Raw genomic sequence first — 12,190 nt, 5'->3', positions numbered from 1 at the left:
CTTGGTTTTTAAAAAAATCAATTGATTTCATTTGTGAAAGGCATGTATACGTTATTCCTTTTCCAGTGTTTAGCCGTCTTCGAGAGCACCGGCCAACTACTGAAAACATACGAGGCTCCATGTTTTTAGCATGGCTCCTGGACTCTTTTTGCTTTGTATTTCCTACACAGGGCAATCTCGATGGGCAGTAGTCGAGCGCTTTCCATGACATCGACCCTGTTACATGGATAATTGCAATTCTGCCTATTTGTTCGAGTGCAGTGAACTCCTGTTTCCTTTTGTGTCTCTCCTTCACACTCATGGCAGCCGTGGTGCTTTGAATCGGCTTGCTTATGTCATCTGTTTTACTTTTCATTTTCAATTTATGTGGCAAGAAAAGTCTGGTTAGGAATTTACAACACTAATAGCTCTAAGTCGAGCAAATGCGAGACCCACTGCATTGTAAATGTTTGTTCAAATGTGTTTTGTGTAGTGTTTACTTTCTTATAGTGTTTTAGACCAGCATCACAGCTGTTCTGAAGTTAAGGGATTAAAGGGTAGCTGGTGGGTTTTTATAAGTGCCCTAGATCTCTTTTACGGGCCAGACTCAAAATAAGGAGATTGTTGCTGGGGTGGCACCGCAGGGGGGGGGCATATTGCAAGTGACGTCACTGCCACTCAATGTCTGCTCACCTCTGAGCGCTGAGTGGGGGTTCTTTCGGGTAACCCACACCCACCAGGGACGGTAAAGTGCCCCCGTGGGTGTGCACTAACTGTGTGTGTAGTGGGTGCAGATGGGCAAAGATGGTGGCGCTCCCCTTTAAGCGGAGATGTAAACAGACTCACCCACGACAATGACAAGGGATTTACGGCTGGTGGAGCGCAGGCCTGTCAGAGATCAGGGTACATGACGTGCGGGCAGAGATGAATTACAGGCCACTCCCCCTGTAAAAAGGTCTGACCAGCCTGAGGCTTCCAGAAACATCCCTTAATGTACATCAAGCACGCCAAGGGCTCCCCGGTGTCCAACGAAAAGGCACTTAGAGGCGGCGTCAGCAGAGGGAACCCGGCCAGGATCAGTGAATCCAGCACAAATTAGATCACTGAGGGAGGGAGGGCAGAGCCGGCTGGGGCGGTATCAGAGGGACCCTGAGCTGCTGGCCAATGGCACAGGTCAGGCCAACCTTATGCCCTGACACAGCACCCAACTCTACAGAGCAGGGCTGACCGAGAAAGAATTCCAGTGAGAGTGACTCCACCCCAGCCCAACAGAATGCACCTTTCTCACAGGAAACCATGTTTTTTTAATTCTGCAGCTGGACCCCAAGCGACGCACATGAGGGGATGGGGAGCATTCCATTTTCTTATTGTATTGTAATAGTATTTATATAGCGCTTGAAGCGCTTTTCGGCGAGTAGCACGCTACTCCGGAACCCAACAAGAATTAGTGATGGATTAGTATTGGGAAATACGAGTACAGGTTTAGTATTATTATGAGTTCATTTGATCCACAGATATGAGAGTTTGTTAGTTAGATTGACTGGAGTAATGGAGGGGTGGAGGAGGAAAGGATCCAGAAGTGTTAATTGGGAGTATATCCTTAATTTATTCAACCCAAAGGCTTGGGATGAGTAAAGGGGGATGGAGGAAGGAAGAGTATGTGGAAGGGTTAGGGAGAGCATAGTAGCAGGGTGAAATAAATGAGGGCGAATTTAGTAGGGTTGTGTGGGAGGTCACAGTAGTAGAGTGAGGTTTGGTGAGTTAGATGTGGAAGCGGAGGGAAGAGCTTAGGCAGAGTTATTTAGGAGATGAAAGTAGTAGAAAGGATTTGGGATAAGTCAGAGTGGGAATGGAGGATAGTTTGATAGAGACAAGACATATGATGATGGGTAGATAAGTGTGATAAGATGAGAACAGGGGTTCATAGATATCCAGTATAATAGCCCACTCAGGAACCATGCAATGACCCACTAACATGCCAAGCACAGAACAACATACACACACACACACACACATATATATATATATATATATATACACACCCACACACATACATACACACATGAATACACACACATATGCACACATATGTACATACAATACATAATTAGAACTATGGGTAAATATACTTAGTCAAACAGGTTTAAAGAGTGTGTGTGTATTTTATTGTTATGACATAGTAGCAATACATATTTTCTAAAGAACTATATATAACTAGAAATATACACATAAACAGAAAAAATATTTATCAACATAGGCATATGCAGTCCATAGTTGTTTGAATATGGTGGTTATGAAGGAAAGAGCCAACTCTTAAGTAGCTTTCTGAAGACAAGAAAGTTATCTGTGGCTCTTATAGTTGGGGGTAATGAATTCCATAGTTTGGCTGCTTGAACGGAGAAGGATGTACCACCTATAGTATTTTTCTTGTATGGTGGTGTTCTAAGGCGGGGTGCCAGTCTTGAGAAGAGGTTTCTTTGTTGGATGTATTTGGTTATTTTGTTTCTGATAAAAAGCGGTCCTGTTCCATGTATAGCTTTGAGGGTGATACAAAGCATCTTGAAGGTGCATCTTCTGGCAACGGGTAACCAGTGTAGAGCTCTGAAGGCAGGGGAGATGTCGGCTTGTGGCTTTACATGTAATAGTAGCCTGACAGCTGAGTTCTGGATACGTTGTCGTTTTTCCATAATAGATAGAGATGATCCATAGTTGTCTTAGTGAGAAGGACACAAAGGCCTCCTTCACCTTAGGGACTCCCTGGCACTTCTCGGAGCACAGGCTCTGAAGTTCTGGCAGCGGATGGCTTTTCCTCTCAGCAGTGAGAAGGCCCACAAGGGGGCAACTCCAGCTGTACCCATGTGGCAGATAAACGAGGCCTGGTCTTTCTACATGTGTGGATGTCGGACCAGCTTCTGAGGGTTTTGGATGCTGGGATAGTCTACAAGGTGAAAGAGCAAATAGTCTCCTCATCACCCTATGAACTTGCCTCACTCCGCCAAACCTGCTGAAGGTCAGTGTGGAGACTGATCATGCAAGTAGTTGCAATTAGTTTTAATAATCCCACTCCTTAAACCAAAAACAAAGTCTGTTTTGCAACATCTCTACACTATCAACACGGACATCTGAAAGACAACATCTCTGCACCATCTACGTGCACATCTTCTCAGTCTATACACACAGCTTCAGTACAACATTTCTCCAGGCACATCTTCAATGCAACACCCCCCCTTTGTCTACAGGCACGTTTGCAACTCTACAAGATGAAGGCTGTGGATAAAGGGAGCATTTCTACTGCTGCTGTTTTCCCCATTTACCTTTAGGGTTTCAGTGATACTGAAGCCACAACAAGTCCCTCAGATGCCAGGGTCTGGATGCAGTGAATAATTGTTGTGACCATTGTCAAATTACCAACTGGCATCCCAACAGGGACACGACCATCATGGTTTAGTGAACATGAGGCCGTTGTGTCTCACTGGCATCCTGAGTACTCAGTGGGACAAGTTTTCTGGTGATATTCAATATCTCTGAGCGCATTGCACCTCAATAAATAACCTTTATTGAGTGTGTGTGTTGCCCCCACTCTACCTCACGCCCTTTGTAACTACACATCCATTTAATCTTGGCATGTACAACATGTGTGTCAATGTCACGCAAACACAGTACTTGGCCACCGCTCCTGGCACTATCCTCAGCTCACAGCTTAAAGCCGCATAGCTCCCTAAGCGTTGCCACCTCAAGGCACTTGTGGCGTCTTCCCACCAATCTACAGAGCAGCCAATCAGAACACAGTAACTTAAACCGACGACACCCATATACGCACTCACTGCTTCAAACTATGTGATGGGCAGAGAGGCCTAAAACACACAACGGGCACCTGAAGAAGGGCAGCCACTGCCCTGCACACAAGAGGCCGAAACACTCGTCAGTAACCCTCGGCAGACACCTCCCCAGCAGGATCCAGGCATCCACCAGCCAAGTAATCAATGACGGAACAAAACACAGGACCATCCTAACCCCGCCAGCCACAGTCCAACTTAGACAAGTGAGAGATGGTACCTCTGGGACACTATTTTAGACACAATGCCTGTGACACACAATGCTGTGATGCACAATGCTGTGATGCACAATACCTATGACTCACAATGCTGTATTGCACAATGCTTATGACACACAATTGCTGTGATGTACAATGCCTGTGACACACAATGCTGTGATGCACCATGCCTGTGACAGTCCACCGCATGGTGGCGCTGTCAGTCAAATGCTGTGATGTACAGTGCCTATGACACACAATGCTGTGATGCACCCTGCTTGTGATGCACAATGCTGTGATGCACAATGCTGTGATGCACAATGCTTGTGAGGCACAATGCTGTGATGCACAATGCCTGTGACACACAATGCTGTGATGCACAATGCCTATGATGCACAGTGCCTGTGACACACAATGCTGTGATGCACAATGCTAGTGACACACAATGCTGTGATACACGATGCTTGTGACACACAATTGCTGTGATGCACAATGCCTGTGACACAGAATGATATGATGCACAATGCTCGTGACACACAATGCTGTGATGCACGATGCCTGTGACACACAATTGCTGTGATGCACGATGCCTGTGACACACAATTGGTGTGATGCACAATGCCTGTGACACACAATTGTGGTGATGCACCATGCCTGTGACACACAATGCTGTGATTCACAATTCCTATGACAGACAATGCCGTGATGTACAATGCCTGTGACTTACAACCTGCGACACAAAACGCTGTGATGCACAATGCCTGTGACACAAAATGCTTTAATGCACAATGCCTATGACACACAATGCTGTGATGCACAATGCCTGTGACACACAATGCTGTGATGCACAATGCCTATGATACACAGTGCCTGTGACACACAATGCTGTGATGCACAATGCTAGTGACACACAATGCTGTGATACACGGTGCTTGTGACACACAATTGCTGTGATGCACAATGCCTGCGACACACAATGCTGTGATGCAGAATGCCTATGACACACAATGCTGGGATGCACAATGCCTATGACACACAATGCCTATGACACACAATGCTGTGATGCACAATGCCTATGACACACAATGGTGTGATGCACAATGCTGTGATGCACAATGCGTGTCACAGAATGTTAGTGTTGAGCCTGAGTGTGCCTTCCAGGGGCAGTGGCCCAGCCAAAGGGGCTGTTGATACAAGAGTTCAGGTGGAACCCCTTGGTGGGGAAGACTTTTGCCGTTCGCATTGCTTAATTTGAGCCTGTGGTTTCCGGTGCTTGACACCAGCACTTAATTGTCAGCACCAGCTCTAGAGACAGTCCACTGCATGGTGGCGCTGTCTGTAAAATTTTGAGATAAGTATAACAACTGTGTTTAATTAATCAATGTACATTAAAATGAATCACAGCATTATTATAGCTTTGGGTGGCCTAGAATAGTCCGAATTGTCACACTTGTAGCAGTGCAATGTTAGTGCTTGTGTTGGTCCTGTCATTGGCATCGTTGGCAGGGGCAACGGGTGTGCAGACTGCAGTGGCCTCCTGACAGGGCCCTGGCACTTACCTTTGTGATGGACCAGCTTGATCGCATATGTCTGGAGGCATGGAGAAGGCGTCTTGTGAGTGACGGGCTGTGAGTTCAGAAGATGAAGGGCATTGGAGGTGCAGAGGTTGTGTGTGGTGGTTCTACTGCTGTGGCTGCCAGTTCTGTGAGAACAGATGCTGGACGGGTGACCCTGGGTGCAGGGTTTGTCACTTCTGTGCAGTGAGTGGAGATACACAGAGACTGAGTTGGGTTCCAAGTAGAGAAGGAGCTCAGTGAAGGAGTGTGACTCTGGTGGGGTCAATTTACAAAATAAGGAGATCAGGAGAGAAGTCTCAAACAGTCTCTGGGGAAAAACAGATCAATAACAGACGGTAAAACAATCGTACTTGGGGCAAATTGTGTCCCACAAGTTTATGAGGAGGAAAGATAAAGGTCCCTTCGACCTAAACTGGAATCCAGTGTTTCCGAAAGCCTCACCCACATTATGTGGCATGTTTCATCACAGGCTTCCTCACCTCACCCTTCTAAGATGACAGTGCGAGAGTGGACTGAACCTCATAAAAAAGGGGTTCTTGGTACGAAATGTTTTGATAAGAAATATTTCCCTGGCTAATTCAGGAATCCAGATATCAGAAATCAAAATACCTTAGGGTAAACCGAAAGGATATGCCTTTATTCTTGGGTACCCTAGGAATGATTAAAAATATTTGGGGGTGTTACAGGTACTGTGGCATCCACTGACTTGTCAACATGTTTCTATCCAATCTGTTGCCTGAGTGGAGCTCAGGGGCATTCATCAGGGCTGGCAATCCCTATTTAATTCCACATAACAACTTCATGCAGGTAAGATTAGTAGTTCCTACCTTCACCTAACGAACTGTATATACCGTACTGAGGGCAGTGCTTATTACCATAGTCTACTCTCAACGGAGGTGGCTCCTGTAGTTAGACATTCGTCAAGAAGCATTGCCGGTAAGTCGCCTACTTATGTTCCTGAAGCACCAAACTCTTCCCCCTATAGTTGTGGGACATAATCTGTCCCACGTAGGGTTGTGTTGTCTCATATTAATCTGTGGGGTAACCAAGAAAGTGAATGTGACAAATGAAGAGGTGTTATGAAGCCTCTGGTGTCACCCTGAATGGCCTCCACAAAGAAATAATTTGGGCAGCAGAGTTTCTAGTGATATTTATGCTATGCAATAGGATTACGTGTGCCACAGAAGAGAGGGAGTTGGCATGTAGGCCCAGAGTGCCAACCACCACTGACAGCTGAAAAGTGGCATAAATCTCTTGTGCCAACATGCTGTTCTGAAAGGACCCAGAAAACTGTTTCCTTGTCCAAATGCTTCAAGGTTAAAAGGCGAGTGCTGTCATTTTTGGGGGTATGGATTAGCTTTGCCATGACAAGGAGTTCAGGACACATAAGGGCGAGGATGATGGCTTGTCTTGGTGTGAGTTGGACAACAATATCGAATTAGCCTACCAAGTCATTCGTGGTCAGGCATGAGGCCATCAGCCATTCAGTCCTCACCTTCCAGGTCTCCTTTCCAGGATGTGCCACCCTGGGAGGGTGGACACCTCCACCAAGAAGACAGACCAGAAAGCTAGGGCCTGTTAGGCCATCTACAAAGGGGTGTGAACAAGATTTCAAGGCAAATTCCATGGTGCACATGGAACGAACTCTGTGCTGCAGTGTGTCGTCATAGGGGGCAGTGGGCAATACTGATGGAGGCACATGGTAGAGACAGGAAGGATTTCTGAATAAGATATTTAAGCTGGAGGCAGTGTGCTGTTAGCTTTTCCAACTACAGAGGTAAGAGAGGCAGGCAATTTTGGAAAGGGGCTTCCTTTGTGAGTTCAGGTTATCTTATGGGGGCCTCGGGCCCATAGGGTGGTTGAGGGCAGGGCCTCTCTGAGGGCTCACAAGGCTTTCATGTGGCACAAACTTGAAGGAGGTGGGTGAGGGGAAAATGGAAGCTCCCTTTGACTAGTTTCTCACATGTACCCTCCACCTTCAGTACAAAAATGGTGAAACATTTTACATTTAGGGGTTGGCGAAGAATTCCTCTCCGTCGGCAGAAATTTCCCCACTCTGCGTGGAGTTCTGAAAAACTCTGCAAAGTGACACAGAGCAGAGTTTTTTCTCGCGCTCACCAACGTTAAGTTGGCAAGCAAGAGAAATCGCTAAGTTGGTAAGTGTAAGTGAGATTTCGGAATGCGAGAGGTCATGGTAGGCCGCGACTGCTCGCAATGAGAGAGCTGCTGCTCGCATTGAGGAAGCTTCCGTTCGAGTATAAAATCTACTCAAGCGACAGAAAGAAGTTAGAGCCCTCTGTCTCTCAGTGTGATGCCGTTCACGCTGATTTTACATCGCCGGAGAAATTCCTGGTGCTGAAAATCAGTGCGAACAGCGCAACTCACCCAAACTCTGCCGCTTGCAGAACTCCTTGTAGCTCGTACTTTTTTCGGCACTCCGCGGTATTCTGCGTAGCAGGACTCCGCGAACTCTGCTCAGGCCTAATTACATTAATTTATTTTTTTCCACGCATGAAGTGTCTCGTGTTTGTAATCGACCAGATCTAAACCTTGAACTACCTTATTGACAAACTAACTAAACCTGCCTCTTATTACCGACTTTTACCTACATCTGCTCAAGAAACCAATGCCTTTAATCCCTTCCTCAGATTTCAGAAAGGTGCTACAATCAGTCAGGCTCAACTACAGCCCTCGCTGGCTTACTCGCATCCTCCGCTGCGCCACTAAGCGCTATAGTCTACTCCATGCTGCCACCAGACTTGATACAGGCACCAATCACAGGACATCAGACTCACCCTCAAACCACTCTGTTGGTTCCTTCATTGATCCAGGATCAAATTTAAGATCTCATGCATGGCCCACAAATCTATCTAATGGATTACTCTCCTACTTGAAGGTCAAAGTGCAACTCACAGAGGGAACATGAAGCACAAGGGACAAGAATAGACATCTCAAAACACCTAAACCCAAGAAAAGCCGAACTTGGAAACAAGCTTTCTCATGGCTGGGGCCAGGAGTATGGAACATCACTCCTGATCACATGAGGCTCCAATCAGAGCTACTGGCATCTTGAGAGAACTTAAAACACCTCTTCAAACTGCAGGTCCCTGACTACCGACTACCCACCAACCTCTGCTCTCCCCTCCTTTAACATCTTATATCCTAACATGTTTATGAGGCACTAACAGCTCTATATTAGATGCGGATGAACTGTTTATAAAGTCTTGCGCTGTCCTAGGGCAAGGTCCACCCGTAGAAATGCTAGAACTAAATTGAATAAATAACATTTGTGATGTGATGAAATTACCTACAAGCAGGGCCACTGGAATTATGCGACAGGGTTGAGTAAATTATGCGGCAACAAAACGCAAATTATGTGACATAATGTGGCACATTTTCCAATGGTGTTACTTCATTATTTCGTCATGTTTAAACTTGGTAACACTGTCTGGGCATTGGTTGTACCTCATTAGTACCAGTTTAATAATTAAATAAAGCAATAAGAAACAGAAAGGTGACCAGTCTATCTTTGCAAAAGACATTCCGTTGCGTAGAAACATGCATTGCTGCAATTTTAGTAACTTTTTAAACCTTTTGACCTAGAAACAAAATATTTGTGGGTAAAATCTGCAGATTATGCGGCAGATGATGGATTATGTGCAAATTAGTCAAATCCTAAATTATGCAAAAATCTCTGCGGCCACACAATCGCATAATTCCAGTGGCCCTGCCAATAAGTATTATCCCCAAGAAAGCAGACAGATGGGGCTGGCTGCATGATGGAGTGTGAGGCAGGGTCCTCCCTTTCTGGTTTTCCTGTTTAAGAAGGCTCCCTTGAGCCAACGAGCTGACTAGCTCTGGGTGAAGCACCTGCGTGCCAGTGAGTGGTACACAAACCTGAGAGGACTTTTGGTAGCATTTTCAGCAACCCCACAGACAAAGCTGCTCTCTGCTGATGAGGTGCTTACCCAGAAACACGTGTCCAGAGATTTACAGCACTTGATGCACCTACTAAGGTAAAAAAACTTAGTTTACTTTAAGGATAAGAAAACGAACTTGTACTGCATATACCATGATGCGCTGGGACTGACTGCATGCTGGAGTGTGAGGCAGAGTGCTCCCTTTCAGGTTTTTCTGTTCAGTTATTTACAATTCTGTTGCATGAATGACTTTATCAGGGGTGAGGACATGCAGTGGTGTCTTCCAGCACTGGCAGGGCACTGATGTTAGTGAGGGAGTGTGAAAAGGTCGGATGTAAAGTCATCTTATCTTCTGTTGCCAGCTCGTCCTGGGGATGCGGCTTATTGGGAACGCAGGTGGATGGGACAAATCAATCAATCAATCAATCAATCATAGGTTTGTAAAGCGTGGCTGATCACCCAAAAGGATCTCAAGGCGCTGAATGTAGGTGTGCTGGTCAGTCAAAGTGCCAGGTCTTGAGGTCCTTCGTGAACTGCTTCAGTGATGCGGTCTGCCTGAGCTTGAGGGGAAGTGTGTTCGATGTCCGGGCTGCTAGGTAGGAGGAGGACGGTGTTTGTGGACAAGGGGATTCTGGTGGCTCCTCTGTTTCCTGTGCTCTGTTTGATCACTTTAAGGCAGTGGTTCCCAACCTTTTGATTTCTGTGGACCCCCACTTTATCCTTACTGGAACCCGGGGACCCCCACTGAATCTTTATTGGAATCCAAGGACCCCCTCTACTGGGTCATTACATAAAGATGGGGACCCAATCTTTTAAGATTATTTAATTTTATAAGCAGTCGCGGACCCCCTGAGGAGGCTTTGCGGACCCCCATGGGTCCCCGGACCACAGGTTGAGAACTACTGCTTTAACGCACTCGTGGCCTGGGCAGCTTTGGCCCATGGAGCTGGACGTGGGTGTCACTTTGCTTGTAGAGGTAGCGAAGGGGCCAGGGACAGCTCCTGGTGGCTCCTGGTGTCAAGCAGGAGTCAGTAGCCATGTCCACAAGCCGGGGGAGCGGATGGAGCTGGTACACGCTGTAATGTTTAGGAAGATGAGAGTTGTGAAAGGGGGAGCAGCTTGACCTTCACGTGCAGGGTTGGGGTGTAAAGGTCGAGTGGTTTGAAAGCGACTTGGGCTGATGACTTGTGGACTTCAGAAGAACTTCAGAAGACAGTTCAGAACCACAGGGTTCCATCTAATGATGTGGTGAAGAGCGGCCTGGAAGTCTGTGGAAAGTTTTTATATAGTTCCACCAAATCTTGCATGCCTGTTGATGAAGAACTGAGGGTCTCTCAGGCTCTGCCAGCGCAGGGTTTGTTCAGACACCCCTGGTACTGTGTGTTTTGGGGTGCACTATGCCGGAGAATGGTGCACTAAGGACGTTTGAATATATTGCAGCTTTAGAGTTCTTTGTGGTGACTGACAAACTGAGTTTCTTCTTTGAGTGATGCATGAGTTGTGTGTGCCACTGATCACAGGACTGTGGTGTACTTGATAAACAGACTGTCTGCCCCAGGCTGGGGCTCAGCAGAGCAGGGTGTTGGGATCCCTGGGGTTGTGCTGTCTGAGAATGGATGTCTGTTCTGATCTCGTCGTGGTCCTGGGCCCCATGGGATAAAAGTCTCTGGACTGGCCCCAGAGGTGAGCCGTGGCTCACTGTAATTCAGGAAAGGCCCATGGGTGTTGTTGGGTCTTTAATTATGGAGAGGGCACTTGAAGTGGCACTGAGTCCTTTGATGGGGGCTTCACGTAAGGCGGCTTTTGGTGAATTTCTGTTGGGGTTTTTTAGAGGGTCAGGGACAAGATGTGTGGTGTCTGATGTGTTTTGTGTCTAAGAATGGTACCCACCAGACCTCGCTTTACTTGGGACTTACCGTCTTTACGAAATCTGGTTGGACGCTATGTTCCATCAGACGTTCGACCACCAGGGTGCAGGCCTCACCAGGGGGGTCTGGTTTCTCAGATCTGAGGACACAAAGAGAGAAAGAACTTTAAAAATCAAGAAGACGTGTGACAAGAACTGTAGAGCATGAGATATACCCCTGATTATGGCTTAGATGGACGGGCGCCCTCCTACAGAAGCGTTGTTGTTTGCAGTGAGACTTACACTTTCGGCCCTGCAGTGTCAACGTTCATGTTTTGGGGGTCTACTGAACATAGAAGAAGAGCCCTTGACTTTATGCCTTCTAGAAGAAGCTTCCTTCACAGAGCTTTAAGTAGACCAGGTCCTGCCAGTGCTAGTTCTAAAAAACAGGTGCTGAGACGGGTCCCTATTGGTTGCTCCATTTATACCCTCACACTCAGGGTGAAAACAATCCGATCTCAGCATCAGCACCACCCTTCACTGCCTATGATGTAACTTCAAAGAGAATCGTTACAGTTCTTTCACAGTCGCATGATTTCAGAAGTGAAGCATTTTTTATATTTTAAACAAAAAAGCCATTGTTGTTGCTTGTCTATCCTATGCAACTGACAACCATTGGCAACGCCAATAGTCCTGGCTTGTTGTGGGTGTAATTTTACTTGTATCATACATCTGGATGCAGTGACAGAAAGAAGCAGCAAAATCCCAGTTGGGCGTCCCGCTCTGCTAAGCACAGGTTTTTAGTTTACAAGTTTTAAGCCACGCCCTTAATTAC

At 46.6% G+C, this 12,190-nt stretch overlaps 1 protein-coding gene across 2 annotated transcripts in view; it reads right to left on the bottom strand.

Moving 5' to 3' along the window:
- RFTN1 (raftlin, lipid raft linker 1) overlaps nt 1–12,190 on the bottom strand; it is a 282,797-nt gene that overhangs the window by 73,505 nt on the left and 197,102 nt on the right. For both annotated transcript variants that reach the window (XM_069212084.1, XM_069212085.1), the window contains exon 4: nt 11,426–11,516. In XM_069212084.1, coding sequence (XP_069068185.1) covers nt 11,426–11,516 — 91 coding nt within the window. The remainder of the gene's footprint in view (nt 1–11,425; nt 11,517–12,190) is intronic.

Source organism: Pleurodeles waltl, chromosome 10, assembly GCF_031143425.1.
Source record: "Pleurodeles waltl isolate 20211129_DDA chromosome 10, aPleWal1.hap1.20221129, whole genome shotgun sequence".
Lineage (NCBI taxonomy): Eukaryota > Metazoa > Chordata > Amphibia > Caudata > Salamandridae > Pleurodeles > Pleurodeles waltl.
The sequence above is the reverse complement of the archived record's forward strand: the minus strand, read 5'-3'. Positions and strand labels throughout refer to the sequence as shown.